General features: G+C 37.2%; 1 protein-coding gene across 5 annotated transcripts in view; it reads right to left on the bottom strand.

Moving 5' to 3' along the window:
* CCDC191 (coiled-coil domain containing 191) overlaps positions 1-14,460 on the bottom strand; it is a 105,067-nt gene that overhangs the window by 72,337 nt on the left and 18,270 nt on the right. For all 5 annotated transcript variants that reach the window (XM_032630517.1, XM_032630515.1, XM_032630516.1 and 2 more), the window contains exons 5-7: positions 10,824-11,002; positions 9,129-9,352; positions 4,179-4,332 (exon numbers count right to left, since the gene is read on the bottom strand). In XM_032630517.1, the coding sequence (XP_032486408.1) occupies positions 4,179-4,332; positions 9,129-9,352; positions 10,824-11,002 (557 nt within the window). The remainder of the gene's footprint in view (positions 1-4,178; positions 4,333-9,128; positions 9,353-10,823; positions 11,003-14,460) is intronic.

The following is a 14,460-nucleotide window of genomic DNA, read 5'->3' as shown; positions in this document are numbered from 1 at the left end:
TGGAGGAAAACATAGGAAGAACATTCTTTGACATAAATCACAGCAAGATTCTTTTTGATCCACCTCCTAGAGTAATGGAAATAAAAACAAAAATAAACAAATGGGACCTAATGAAACTTAAAAGCTTTTGCAAAGCAAAGGAAACCATAAACAAGACGAAAAGACAACCCTCAGGGGTTTCCTTGGTGGCGCAGTGGTTGGGAGTCTGCCTGCCAATGCAGGGGACACGGGTTTGAGCCCTGGTCCGGGAAGATCCCATATGCCACGGAGCAACAAAAGCCCGTGAGCCACAACTACTGAGCCCACGTGCCGCAATTACTGAAGCCTGTGCACCTAGAGTCCGTGCTCTGCAACAAGAGGGGCCACTGCGGTGAGAAGCCCATGCACCGCAACAAAGAGTAGCCCCTGCTCTCTGCAACTAGAGAAAAGCCCACACGCAGCAAGGAAGAACCAACACAGCCAATAAATAAATAAATTTAAAAAAAAAAAAGGACAACCCTCAGAATGGGAGAAAATATTTGCAAACGAATCAACGGACAAAGGATTAATCTCCAAAATATATAAACGGTTCATGCAGCTCAATATTAAAGAAAGAAACTACCCAATCCAAAAATGGGCAGAAGACCTAAATAGGCATTTCTCCAAAGAAGACATACAGAATGCCAGGAAGCACATAAAAAGCTTCTCAACATCAGTAATTATTAGAGAAATTCAAATCAAAACTACAGTGAGATATCACCTCACACCAGTTAGAATGGGCATCATCAGGAAATCTACAAACAACAAATGCTGGAGAGGGTGTGGAGAAAAGGGAACCCTCCTGCACTGTTGGTGGGAATGTAAATTGATGCAGCCACTATGGAGAAAAGTATGGAGGTTCCTTAAAAAACTAAAAACAGAATTACCATATGACCCAGCAATCCCACTACTGGGCATGTACCCAGAGAAAACCATAATTCAAAAAGACACATGCACCCCAATGTTCATTGCAGCACTATTTACAATAGCCAGATCATGGAAGCAACCTAAATGCCCATCGACAGACGAATGGATAAAGAAGATGTGGTACATATATACAATGGAATATTACTCAGCCATAAAAATGAACGAAATTGGGTCATTTGTAGAGACGTGGATGGATCTAGAGACTGTTGTACAGAGTGAAGTAAGCCAAAAAGAGAAAAACAAATATCGTATATTAACACATATATGTGGAACCTAGAAAAATGGTACAGGTGAACCAGTTTGCAGGGCAGAAATTGAGACACAGATGTAGAGAACAAACGTATGGACACCAAGGGGGAAAACGGCAGGGGGTTGGGGGGTGATGGTGTGATGAATTGGGAGATTGGGATTGACATATATACACTCATATGTATAAAATGGATAACTAATAAGAACCTGCTGTATAAAAAAATAAATAAAATTAAATTAAAAAATTAAAAAACAAAAAAGAAAAAACAACAAAAGAAACCATTAAGTATACCTGACATTATAGTGTCGGGGCACAGCATCACTTCTTGTAGTATTCTTACCAGTAATGCATAATCTCAATCTAAACAGAAGAGAACATCGGAACCCCAAATTGAGAGACATTCTACAAAATACCTGACCAGTACTCTTCAAAACTGTCAAGGTCATAAAAGAAAAGCGAAGATTGAGGAACTATTACAAACTGAAGGAGACTAAGGAGACACGACAAGCAAATGCAGCATGAAATTACAGATCAAGTCCTGAAACAGAAAAAAGACCTTAGAGGAAAAATAGGTGACATTCTAATAAGTCTTGTTAATTGTACTTAATGGTATTTTACCAATGTTAATTTCCTAGTTTTGATAATTAAACTATGGTTATGTAAGATGTTAACATTGAGGAGAGCTGGGTGAAGGGTATTCAGGAACTCCATGTACTATTTTTTGCCATTTTTCTGTATGTCTAAAATTATTTCAAAATAAAGATTCAAAAATATAGGTTCAAATCAAGCAGAATCTGTGGCAAAGTAGAGATAATTTATTCATATTGGCTCATTTTTAAATACACCAGCTGATCCTTTTAAAGCTGAGTAATCTGTTTTGGTAGGCCACTAATTTTGTAAAACTCTTTTTGTGTGTCTGAAATTCATACCTAACACTTCTTTCTAAAACATATATAGTCAGCCCTCTGTATTTGCAAGCTCTACATCTGTGGATTCAACCAACCATGGATAGAAAACATTCGGGAAAAAAAAAATTTCCATGAAGTTCCAAAAAGCAAAACTTGATTTGCCGGGCTGGCAACTATTTACATAGCATTTACATTGTACTTACATCTATTTACATAGCATTTATGCTGTATTAGGTGTTGACCTGGAACAAACAGACTGCTAGGGTTTACTCCAGCAAAGATGGATTTATTTGGAATCAGCAAAGAACTGCAATTTGGGATCTCCATCCTTGGTAATCCATGTGGAAGTTCTTTCAGGGCAAGGGGAGGAGAACTCTTACAGAGGGAAAAGTAAGTTGGGAGGGCTGTAGTAGGCAGAGTCCGTGGCTTTTCATTGGCTGAGTTCGTGCCAGGAAATAAGAGTTTTTCTTTTTCCTTTTGGGCTCTGCTATTGTCACAGGGCATAAGAGCTCCCCCTTCTGGTCTTCTGACTCTACTTAATTCAGGTTTCTATTTTTTAATTTTTTACATAGTTGTTATAAGTAATCTAGAGATGATTTAAAGTATACAGGAGTATGTGAATAGGTTATATGCAAATGCTATGCTATTTTATATAAGGGATTTGAGCATCCACAGATTTTGGTATTTGCAGGGGGTCCTGGAACCAATCCCCCTTGGATACCAAGGGACGACTGTATTACTTCTTCTTGCACAGTGGACTTCAATAAAAGTAAAAACTTAATCTTATAGGGAACACACATCTTATCCATCTCTCATTGGTTGGGGAACAAACATGTCATGGCCCTTTTTCCTTATGTCTTCTCAAGATGGCCCCCTCTGTACTCATTTCCTTTCCTGTTTTCTTTCATAAATCTGAACTGTTACTGTAGGAGGACACATTAACTCCACCCGTCTCATGGAGGGGATGCAGCATCCAAAAGCCTTTGCCCATCTTTCCCAAAATGTTAGTCCCAACTCTTAATAGTTCCTCCTATCACACTTGCCTCTGCCTATTCCTAAAGCCAAAACTCTGACCAAACTCGTTGTTTTATATTTGAGTAATTATGACTTTTTGCCTATCAGTCCAAAATGCTACCATCAAACGTGTCTAGTTTTAAAGAATTGCTTTGACTACTTTACTTTTTCCCTCATAGCTTAGTTATCCATATCATATTCACAGGCTTGTTTTTAATTTCTAGGTCCCTTTAAGTCTATCCTACATTTATCAAACTCCCTCAATCTCTTCCTGACATTCTTTTCTCTTGTTAAATCCATTCATTTATACATTCATTCCATTAACTTTCACTGAATTTCATCAACGCCCAAGGCCTTGGAGTGGATGTTGTAGGAGATATAAAATATACATAATTATCTTTTCTCATCTGACCACCTCATTTACAAATCTTCCAAGTAATTCCTTTCACCTGAAATGTTTATAAACCCCAAATTTATAGTGTTATCAATCCCACTTCACTGAAAAAAAATTCTGCCTAAGTAGCCTGGGGAGGATGCTCATTAGTCAATAAAAATTGGCCAGTTAATTTTACAAAAAGTGAAACTAAAGAAAGGGATAGAAGAGTAAAATAAATTGCAGACCATTAAAAGTAGAAGCACAAACATGTCATTGTTTAGGATCTGAGCTACCAAAAGGCAGGTAACTTTCTGAATAATTCTTCTGAATAATCCAGAACACAACGGTCCATAAGACTGTCAAAGTGGAAGCTACGCTTTCAAACTGCCAGAGATCTACATTAGCACTTGCGTGCAATTCTAAAATGGGTAATTTAGAAAGACATCCCAAATTCATACTCCAATTTCCCAGAATCACATGGAGTATATAAGAATAGCCCTGAATAGAGGATTGAAGCACTCCCCTGTGTACTAAGCCAGCTGGGTAGCACAGAACAAATGGTGTGGGCAACTTTGGTATTTGTAACGAGGCTCAACTGGGCTTAGTGTTACACTGTCCATCTCTGACAGAGCCCTTTGTCATTTATGCTACAGAATGCTGAAGAAAGAGACATTACAATTCCTACCTGGTGATTTTCCTTGAAAGTTTGGATTAATAACTCTTTCAGTTTCTTCTTTCTTTCTTTTGCCATTTTTTCTTCATCCAGAAGAGTATGAACACTTTGAAACATGCCTTTCTCTGGATTTTTTGGAGAATTTTCTTCTTGCTTTTTCTTCTCTCTATTAATAACAATTAAAAAACACAAGTATGAATAATAGACTTAACAGTGAGTAATTAGAACATACCACAGTGGAATGAACACTGAATTTTCCATCCGAAGATAGAGATTTTTAGATCTGGCCCTAAAACTACAAAGTAGGGCGATTTTTTTTGAGATTTAGTTTATTCCTTTATAAAATACAGCTAAATGAAATAAAATTATAATGTACTCTGAAAAGGAGAAAGCCTTATATATATTTTAGTATGGTTTTGGGGTTTTTTTTGCGGTACGCGGGCCTCTCACTGTTGTGGCCTCTCCCATTGCGGAGCACAGGCTCCGGACGCGCAGGCCCAGCGGCCATGGCTCACGGACCCAGCCGCTCCACGGCATGTGGGATCCTCCCGGACCGGGGCACGAACCCGTGTCCCCTGCATCGGCAGGCGGACTCTCAACCACTGCGCCACCAGGGAAGCCCCTAGTAAAGTATTTTTATTGAGTTTAAAATTGAGTGATACCTTGATCAAAATTTGAGAGATAACAACTATCAGGTATTCTCTAATACAGACATAAGTTCTCTCTCTTCTTACAAGGGGAGACAAAACAGGACCCTCAGGTGAGAAAGGAATGACATTTTTCCCACAAGGTTTTTACAAGGTTTCTCGGAAGAAAAATAATAAAAGAATCAGGTGTTACTGAATAAGGAGAAAATGGAATTTATATTAATTCTAAAATAGCTGGAAAGAGAAAAAATAGAACTTAGTAACAATAAGGAAAAGGACTTCAGGCAAGTTAACAAGAATCTCTTCGTAAGTTTGTTGCTCATATTTCTGCTTATCTCTTTCTCACTCACCTACCTTTTCTTTCTCATCCAGTCATCCCTCTTACACTCAGCAATCCAAGCCAGCTCATAGTCATTGCCTTCTTATTGGAGTGTATTAAACTACACAGGTGTGTGTAAGTGTATAAGGTATATATTTTATCAATGATGTAGTAAAGATAGCATCTAGTCAGGAATCTAGATTCATGGGTTCTGGCCACAAATCAGCTGTAGGAGAACTCTTACAGAGGGAAAAGTAAGTTGGGAGGGCTGTAGTAGGCAGAGTCCGTGGCTTTTCATTGGCTGAGTTCGTGCCAGGAAATAAGAGTTTTTCTTTTTCCTTTTGGGCTCTGCTATTGTCACAGGGCATAAGAGCTCCCCCTTCTGGTCTTCTGACTCTACTTAATTCAGGTTTCTATTTTTTAATTTTTTACATAGTTGTTATAAGTAATCTAGAGATGATTTAAAGTATACAGGAGTATGTGAATAGGTTATATGCAAATGCTATGCTATTTTATATAAGGGATTTGAGCATCCACAGATTTTGGTATTTGCAGGGGGTCCTGGAACCAATCCCCCTTGGATACCAAGGGACGACTGTATTACTTCTTCTTGCACAGTGGACTTCAATAAAAGTAAAAACTTAATCTTATAGGGAACACACATCTTATCCATCTCTCATTGGTTGGGGAACAAACATGTCATGGCCCTTTTTCCTTATGTCTTCTCAAGATGGCCCCCTCTGTACTCATTTCCTTTCCTGTTTTCTTTCATAAATCTGAACTGTTACTGTAGGAGGACACATTAACTCCACCCGTCTCATGGAGGGGATGCAGCATCCAAAAGCCTTTGCCCATCTTTCCCAAAATGTTAGTCCCAACTCTTAATAGTTCCTCCTATCACACTTGCCTCTGCCTATTCCTAAAGCCAAAACTCTGACCAAACTCGTTGTTTTATATTTGAGTAATTATGACTTTTTGCCTATCAGTCCAAAATGCTACCATCAAACGTGTCTAGTTTTAAAGAATTGCTTTGACTACTTTACTTTTTCCCTCATAGCTTAGTTATCCATATCATATTCACAGGCTTGTTTTTAATTTCTAGGTCCCTTTAAGTCTATCCTACATTTATCAAACTCCCTCAATCTCTTCCTGACATTCTTTTCTCTTGTTAAATCCATTCATTTATACATTCATTCCATTAACTTTCACTGAATTTCATCAACGCCCAAGGCCTTGGAGTGGATGTTGTAGGAGATATAAAATATACATAATTATCTTTTCTCATCTGACCACCTCATTTACAAATCTTCCGAAAATGGAATTTATATTAATTCTAAAATAGCTGGAAAGAGAAAAAATAGAACTTAGTAACAATAAGGAAAAGGACTTCAGGCAAGTTAACAAGAATCTCTTCGTAACTTTGTTGCTCATATTTCTGCTTATCTCTTTCTCACTCACCTACCTTTTCTTTCTCATCCAGTCATCCCTCTTACACTCAGCAATCCAAGCCAGCTCATAGCCATTGCCTTCTTATTGGAGTGTATTAAACTACACAGGTGTGTGTAAGTGTATAAGGTATATATTTTATCAATGATGTAGTGAAGATAGCATCTAGTCAGGAATCTAGATTCATGGGTTCTGGCCACAAATCAGCTGTGAAAACTCAGGCAAGTCACCAGTCTTTCTGAATTTCACTTTGTAGTTGTGGAAACTCAAATTGAGAGAGGGATGACAGAATAATCTATAGACATTCATTCATTAATTATCATATATCATACAGGGGGCACACAATCTTATTACTGGTGATATGAACCATCATTTGGTTAAGGTAGTTTCTCCAGTGTAAAGTTGCTATTTTTCCCTTTGTAATCAATAAATCTCTTAGAGAAGATACTTTGAAACTATGCAATGAAGCAGATTTAGGACACCTTACAAATAAATTTTAAAAGCCCTACCAACAATAAAATTTTATTGACTCTTTCCAAACTTACTAATGCCATAACAATGTTATATTAGATAGTTACAGACAGATCATAGTGGGCATTTAAAGAAATACAGTTCTAATACCATGGATGTAGTCTTTAAAAAAATCAAAATACGTATCTGTTATGAAAGCAATGTTTGCTCATTGTGCAAAATTGGAGGTGTATAAAAGCCATCCATATTTCTACCCAGAAGAAAACCCTGATAACATGTCGATACTGTTTCATTGTACAACTAGTATTTATTAATTTCTCCAATATTTATTAGTGTCTGTTATTATAAATAATATTATTTTCATTATATTTGTGTACAAATCTTTGGATTTCTGATCACTTTCTACACTTGATCTTAGCAAAAAGGCCGAGAAGCGATTCTGATCACTTTCTTAGGGTAGTTTTCCTAGGACTGGAATTCCCCGGTCAAGTGATAATATTTTTATGGCTCTTATTGTTTATTGCCAAATTGCTTTCTGGAACATTTAAACCAGTCTGTCCACCTAGAAGTACTGCATATTACCTGTCTCACTGTATCTGTGGATAAGCTTTTTTTTTTTTTTGCCCACTTTTATTATTATTTTTTAAACATCTTTATTGGAGTATAATTGTTTTACAATGGTGTGTTAGTTTCTGCTTTATAACAAAGTGAATCAGCTATACATATACATATATCCCCATGTGGATAAGCTTTTAACTTTTAAAAGAAATGACTGGTTAGTGAATGTCTGTTGAGTGCCCAGTGTGAGCAGAACTTCCTGCTACCATCAAATATTACTTGTTTTCACAATTTATTTTAGGTCAGCCTAGATTCTTCAGGGCTTGAGAACAATCTGAAGAGCAAGGCTGACCTTAGCAAGAACTCACTAAAAAACTGGAGATTGCTTTCTGAAAGGAAAGGCCTCTGGAGGAGGCTTCAAGCCTGGCACTTGGAAGAATGAGATGCACGTCCACTGCCGAGCTGTTTTAAACTGGGTAGGATGAGAACAGTCAAGAACACGGGGGAAAAGCTGTGTAGGCTGATGGGGGTGGAAGCGGGTGGCAGGCTAATAGGTCTTTCTGGCCCCTCAGTTTGAGTATTCAAGCATTTCAGGCACATTGTCCTAAGGCTTTTGCAGTTTATGCACCAGTGCTGTTTCTCAGAATAAATACATTAGTTATTTCATTTATGAAGCTCATTTTCTGCATGAGGATACACAATAGTACTACATCCTGTGAGGACTATTTTGATTTCCCTCTTATGTCAGATATTCTTTTTCTTTATCAGTGGCAGTAAGGCAATGGTGACTCTCTGTATGATTATCAGAAGATAAGACACTGAGGCAAATCACAATAGAATGAGGCATAATTAGCAAATGTGCATAAGGAAACGTGTTCAACCTTACAAATGTTCAGGTACACAAAGAGATGCACACTAACCAATAAAATACCTATTAAAAGTGCAAAAATATTGAAAATGATTATCTCCCCCAACGCTGAGTGGGGCTCACTGTCAGCAATTGTGTAAATATGCACAACTCGTCTGGAAAGGAATTTGGCAATGTTTCAAAAGTCATAAAAAACCTACAATTTACCTCAGTAATTATACTCCTATGAACATAATTCAAAAGAATGAAAAAGCTCTATGCTTAAGGATGCTCACTGCACTATTGGTGAAAAATCTGAAATTAGCTGAAATTCTTAGCAGTATAGGGAGTGGAGGTCATTACATAAATTATGGTATAGGAACTCAATGGAGTAATATACAGACCTTAGGACTCCAGGCGATGTGGTTATTAAAACAAGCAGAATAACAAATTAAATGTACTTTATGGTTGCAGTTAAGTTCATAAAGGGACCAAGACCAGGAGGAAACATGGAAAAATGAAAATAGCTAACTTGTTAAGATGGTGGACTAGTGGGTGATTTCTCTTTTGTGTTTTATTATTGCATTGTCTGTGCATTTTAAGGACCTTTAAAGTACTTCCAAAATGACTGCTTAAACAAAAACACTTCACGCTGCTCATCATGGCTGGCTTACATTTTCCACGCTTCCTCCACAGTGCGTCTCCTCTCAATTATCTCCCTCCGCAGCTTTACCATCTCCCTTTGAATCTCCTCCTCCTCTTTCTTGGCCTCTAGAGCCTTCCTTTTTTTCTCTTCTTGCACCAGATACTGAGCCTCTAAGAAGGCTGATTTTTTCAGGGTCTTTTCAATTCTCTGGCGCTCCAGTTCTTTCTCACGTCTTAAGCGATTTTCTTTTACCTTAAAGAGAATACAACAAGGGTGAAATGCAGCCTTTCAAGTAGAAAGGGATATGCAAAGCCTTAGAACACATTTTGAAGTTCAGAATACAACTACTTTGAAACATTTTGGCCCAGAACCCCAGTGTTTACCAGAAAAATAGGGGAAATTCATTTGTTTACTGGGTAATGGCCTATACAAAATTTTAAATGAAGTCAGGCGAGATGACTCCAAACAATTTGGGAATGATCGGCACTACAGAAGAGCTGAAAATCCAATGGGTTGGATGCCAAATTCTGGATTCTTATTTAGTAATGATTTTCAATCCATAAGATTTTCCAAGGTGTACAGTACTGTTATTTATTTAAGCTCTGTCTGTATGTTAATTATAATTTAAGAAAGAATAAGGATATTTTGGAGAGGCTACTTTGTGAAGGCTAGAACAGTGATTTACTGCCTTAAAGGAGCATCAGGACCTTTTATTCAATTCTATCTTTATTTGAATTTATCAATGATTCTGGATCATATTTGGAAATCAAAACCACAAACTTCACAGATATTTCTGAATAAGCACAATCATTTTTTTCAAACTCAATTCTTTAGACTTGCTATGAATTAAGGAGTGGTCCTTTCCTTCCTGCTTCATTTAACTTTACCCTTATCTTACTCTTCAGTTATGATAAGACTTCTAGATAATTGCTACCTCTTACCGAACCTTTTCTCTTCCCTTTTATCATAAATCCAAACCAGGATCATGCATCTACTCCAGTTTCTCTCACATCCTTAGTGCTGCTTTGGCATACATTATGGTTTAAAGTAATCAGAAATTCAGTGTTATAAAAAGATAGCATACACACATATAGACATTAATACTACCCTGGTCTTGGTTCTGGACATGTGGAAAAGACTTGGTCTTTCGGACTTCCTTAAGTTCCTCTACAAAGTGTTGAGATGAATCTTTTTCCTATAACCTACTATTCCCTTTGGAGAAAAGAAAGTTCCCATACGCCTTTCTAATTCAAAACAGCTGAACTAGATTTAATTCAGCTCTGTTCTCCCTTTCAAATTATAATCACAAAATAAGTGAATTTTCCCACTGTCTAGAAAAGAATTATCATTATAACATTCACCAGAATATTCATGATATTAATATCTTGATCTCACAATACAAAAACTGAATTCAAGCAAAACCCAATCTACATATTTATAATAGGAAGTATCACATCCAAACTAATAAAGTTTAGCTCACCACTCTCATGGTCAAAATCAATTATTCCTCTTTTTGGTTTTCTTAAATAAATTGTTTCCTATCTTCAGCTTATGAGCATTATTTTTCTTCTTAAGTTCTTATATTTTATTTTTATTCTTTCTAACCAAACCACAGATGGCACCCTTTTTCACAATAAAGCCTAAGTCTTTATTTAAGCTTATTAAATGTGTTACACAAAAATTGCTTCCTGTTATCCATTTTAATTTTGCTTTTCCCTCCCACCTGCTTATGTCTCATCTCCATGGTAAGATGAGGATCCTTCTGCCACTTCTTGTCTTGGTTTTCATTCATTCCAAGATCTTCCAATATCCCAGAATCTACCACATCTTTATGGAGCAGATGGTCTATGAATTTTTGAAAGGTGGTACTTTCGTCTTCTTCCTCCAAATAACCACATAAATCTGGGGGAAACATAACAACAACAAAGAAGGAAAAAATTTTTAATTTTTTTAAAATTTAATTTTAGTACAATTTCCATATTTATGTAAATAATCCTGGTACAATAAAAATACAAAGCTGTGAGTGTTCGATAAATAGTAACTGATAATGCCAACTGGATGAATACAGCCCTCAGCAATTACCTTCAACTAAGAGGAAAAAACCTCCACTCATGAGGAATTGCCCTCACCCAAGTCACTAACTCCCTCACTGACAAATTTAAAAGCTATTAATTTTACATTTATGTTACAAGGATCTAAACATCCTTGAGGACTCCACTGCTCTTTTTAAAAAAGGTTTTACCGTGGTATAATTGACATATAATAAACTTGTAAATATTTAAAGTCTGCAATAAGCTTTGACATATATAGATACCATTAAACACCATTACAATCAAGATAATGAATGTGTTTGTCAGCTGCAAAAGGGTCCTCACGCAGATTTGCAATCTCTTCCTCTCACTCCTCCCCATGCCCTTTGCCCTATCCCAGGCAACCCCAGACCCGCTTTCTGCCAATAGATTAGTTTAAATTTTCCAGAATTTGGTATCAATTAAATCATATACTGTGTACTCTTTCTGGTCATCCTTCTTTTACTCGGCATAATTATTTTGAGATTCATTCATGTTGTTGTATCAATAGTTTATCCCTTTTTATTGCTGAGTAGTATTCCAGTGTATGGGCATACCACAATTTGTTCATTCATTCATCTGGGGATAAACATTTGGGTTGCTTCCAGATTTTGGCTATTACAAATAAAGTTGTTATGAACATTTGTGTACAAGTCTTTGTATGAACATTTGCTTTCTTTTCTCTTGGGAAAATGCCTAGGACTGGAATGGTTGGATCACATAACTACGTGTTTAAATTTTTAAGAAACTGTCAAGCTGTTTTCCAAAGTGGTTATATAATTTCACATTCTCACCAGCAGTGCAGGAGGGTTCCAGTTCCTCCATATCCTTACCAAAACTTGGTATGATCAGTCTTTTAATTTAAGCCATTATAATAGGTGCATAGTGGTTATTCATGGTAGTTTTAATTTGCTTTTTCCTAATGACTAGCAATACTGAATATCGTTCTTGATGATGTTCTATTTACTTCCATACATTATTGAAAATGGGGTACTGAAGTCTCCAACTGTTATTGCTGAATTATCTATTTCTCCCTTCAATTTTGTCAGTTTATGCTTCACATATTTTGGGGCTCTTTTGTTAGGTGCATATATGTTTACACTTGTTATGTTTTCTTGATGGATTGACCCTTTTATTATTATAGAATGCCCTTCTTTTTTTTTTTTTTTTTAAATATTTATTTATTTAGTTATTCATTTATTTTTGGCTGTGTTGGGTCTTCGTTTCTGTGCGAGGGCTTTCTCTAGTTGTGGCGAGCGGGGGCCACTCTTCATCGCGGTGCGCGGGCCTCTCACTGTTGCGGCCTCTGTTGCTGCGGATCACAGGCTCCAGACACACAGGCTCAGCAGTTGTGGCTCACGGGCCTAGCTGCTCGGTGGCATGTGGGATCCTCCCAGACAAGGGCTCAAACCCGAGTCCCCTGCATTGGCAGGCAGATTCTCAACCGCTGCGCCACCAGGGAAGCCCTAGAATGCCCTTCTTTGTCTTGAGTAACAATTTTTTATCTTAGAGCCTATTTTTTTCTGGGACTAGTAAGCTGCTCTCACTCTCTTTTGGCTACTGTTTGCATAGTACATCTTTTTCCATCCTTTTATTTTCAAGCTGTTTGTGTCTTTGACTCTAGACTGTGTCTCCTGGGACAGCATATAGTTAGGTCATATTTTTAAGTTCATTCTGCCAGTCTCCATCTTTTGATTGGAATGTTTAATCCATTTACATGTAATGTAATTCTTGATAAGGCAGGATTTACGCTTGTCATTTTGGTATTTGTTTTCTACATGTCTCATGTAAATGCCCCTTTCAGGATGAAAAATTTACCTTTTATTACTAGTTTGCTGAGAGTTTTAATCAGGAATTAATTTTGTCAAGTATTTTTCCTGCACCTATTGAGATAATCATATGTTAGTTAATAATTTTTTAAAAATAAATGTATTTATTTTTGGCTGTGTTGGGTCTTCATTGCTACACGTGGGCTTTCTCTAGTTGCGGTGAGTAGGGGCTACTCTTTGTTGTAGTGGCTTCTCTTGTTGCAGAGCATGGGCTCTAGGAGTGCGGTCCTCAGTAGCTGTGGCATGCAGGCTCAGCAGTTGCGGCGCACGAGCTTAGTTGCTCCACGACATGTGGGATCTTCCTGGACCAGGGCTTGAACCCATGTCCCCTGCATTGGCAGGGGGATTCTTAACCACTGCGCCACCAGGGAAGTCCGTTAGTTAATAATTTTGATAAACATCCTTTTTTAATGGCTAGGTAATATTTTTGTTCAATGTTTTGATCCCCCCAAAAAGTAATACTACAAGCATAAGATGAGTGAGGCCTGATAAGATACTAGAAGGTAATAACAAATCTAAGAGATATAACTAGATATATTAGCACCATATGAAAGAAAGTAGCAGTTTCATTATATTTCAGACATGCTTTAGAATAAATATTATGTACTGAAATGCCTCACTTTAATAATGATATCATTAAACTAGAAAACATCCAGAAGGTGGCAATCAGTATATCTAGAAACAATTTGATATAAAGAACTGTTGAGAGTACTGGTGCTATTTAATCTAGGAAGACTGATGTATATGAAAGATCAGATATGATTATAACTCCCACAAGAAAAGAAAAGACTTTTCTTGAGAGAGAGAACATGATATTATTTTCTGTTGCACAAACGGGTAAAAGGTACTGAGGACAAAATCCTAATTCTCCTAACTAAGAGATAATTTATGAATATTAGAGCCTCACAGCAGCTGAATGGGCTCCTCCCAGAGTGCAGGCTCCTTATCCTGGGAGGTGTTCAGGCAGAGATTGTATTACCCCATATTAGGGATACTACAGAAGAATCTCTGTCTAAGGGGGTGAAGAGGGTAGATCAGATTAGGTGATCTTGAGGAGTCCCCTAACTTTAAGGGCTCATGACTTTGTGATTTGCGAGCTGGGGATTTTGTAGTGTCCTAAACAAGGGAAATGCTGCAAGATGAGTTCATCAGGGGTGTCTGAGCCATGCATGGCAAGATGCCACCACCATCACTATGCCTATCCTTATGCCTAGGGAAAAAAATCTTAGACTCTTTGGGTACAACTGAGGAATCCTCACAAGTTTGCTATTTAACTTGTCTGACACTAACTCTGTGTACAAGTAATAACCTCCCTTATAAAGGCATATGAAGAATTTGTAAACACAAAATGAGATATCAATGTTTAAATATAGTAAAACATTTAAAAGCCATCAAAGTAAATGGTCATCCAACAATATATGGAAAGAGGCACTCTTAAACAGCATTAATTGCCATTATAATC

The sequence above is a fragment of the Phocoena sinus genome, chromosome 4 (genome assembly GCF_008692025.1).
Source record: "Phocoena sinus isolate mPhoSin1 chromosome 4, mPhoSin1.pri, whole genome shotgun sequence".
Lineage (NCBI taxonomy): Eukaryota > Metazoa > Chordata > Mammalia > Artiodactyla > Phocoenidae > Phocoena > Phocoena sinus.
The sequence above is the reverse complement of the archived record's forward strand: the minus strand, read 5'-3'. Positions and strand labels throughout refer to the sequence as shown.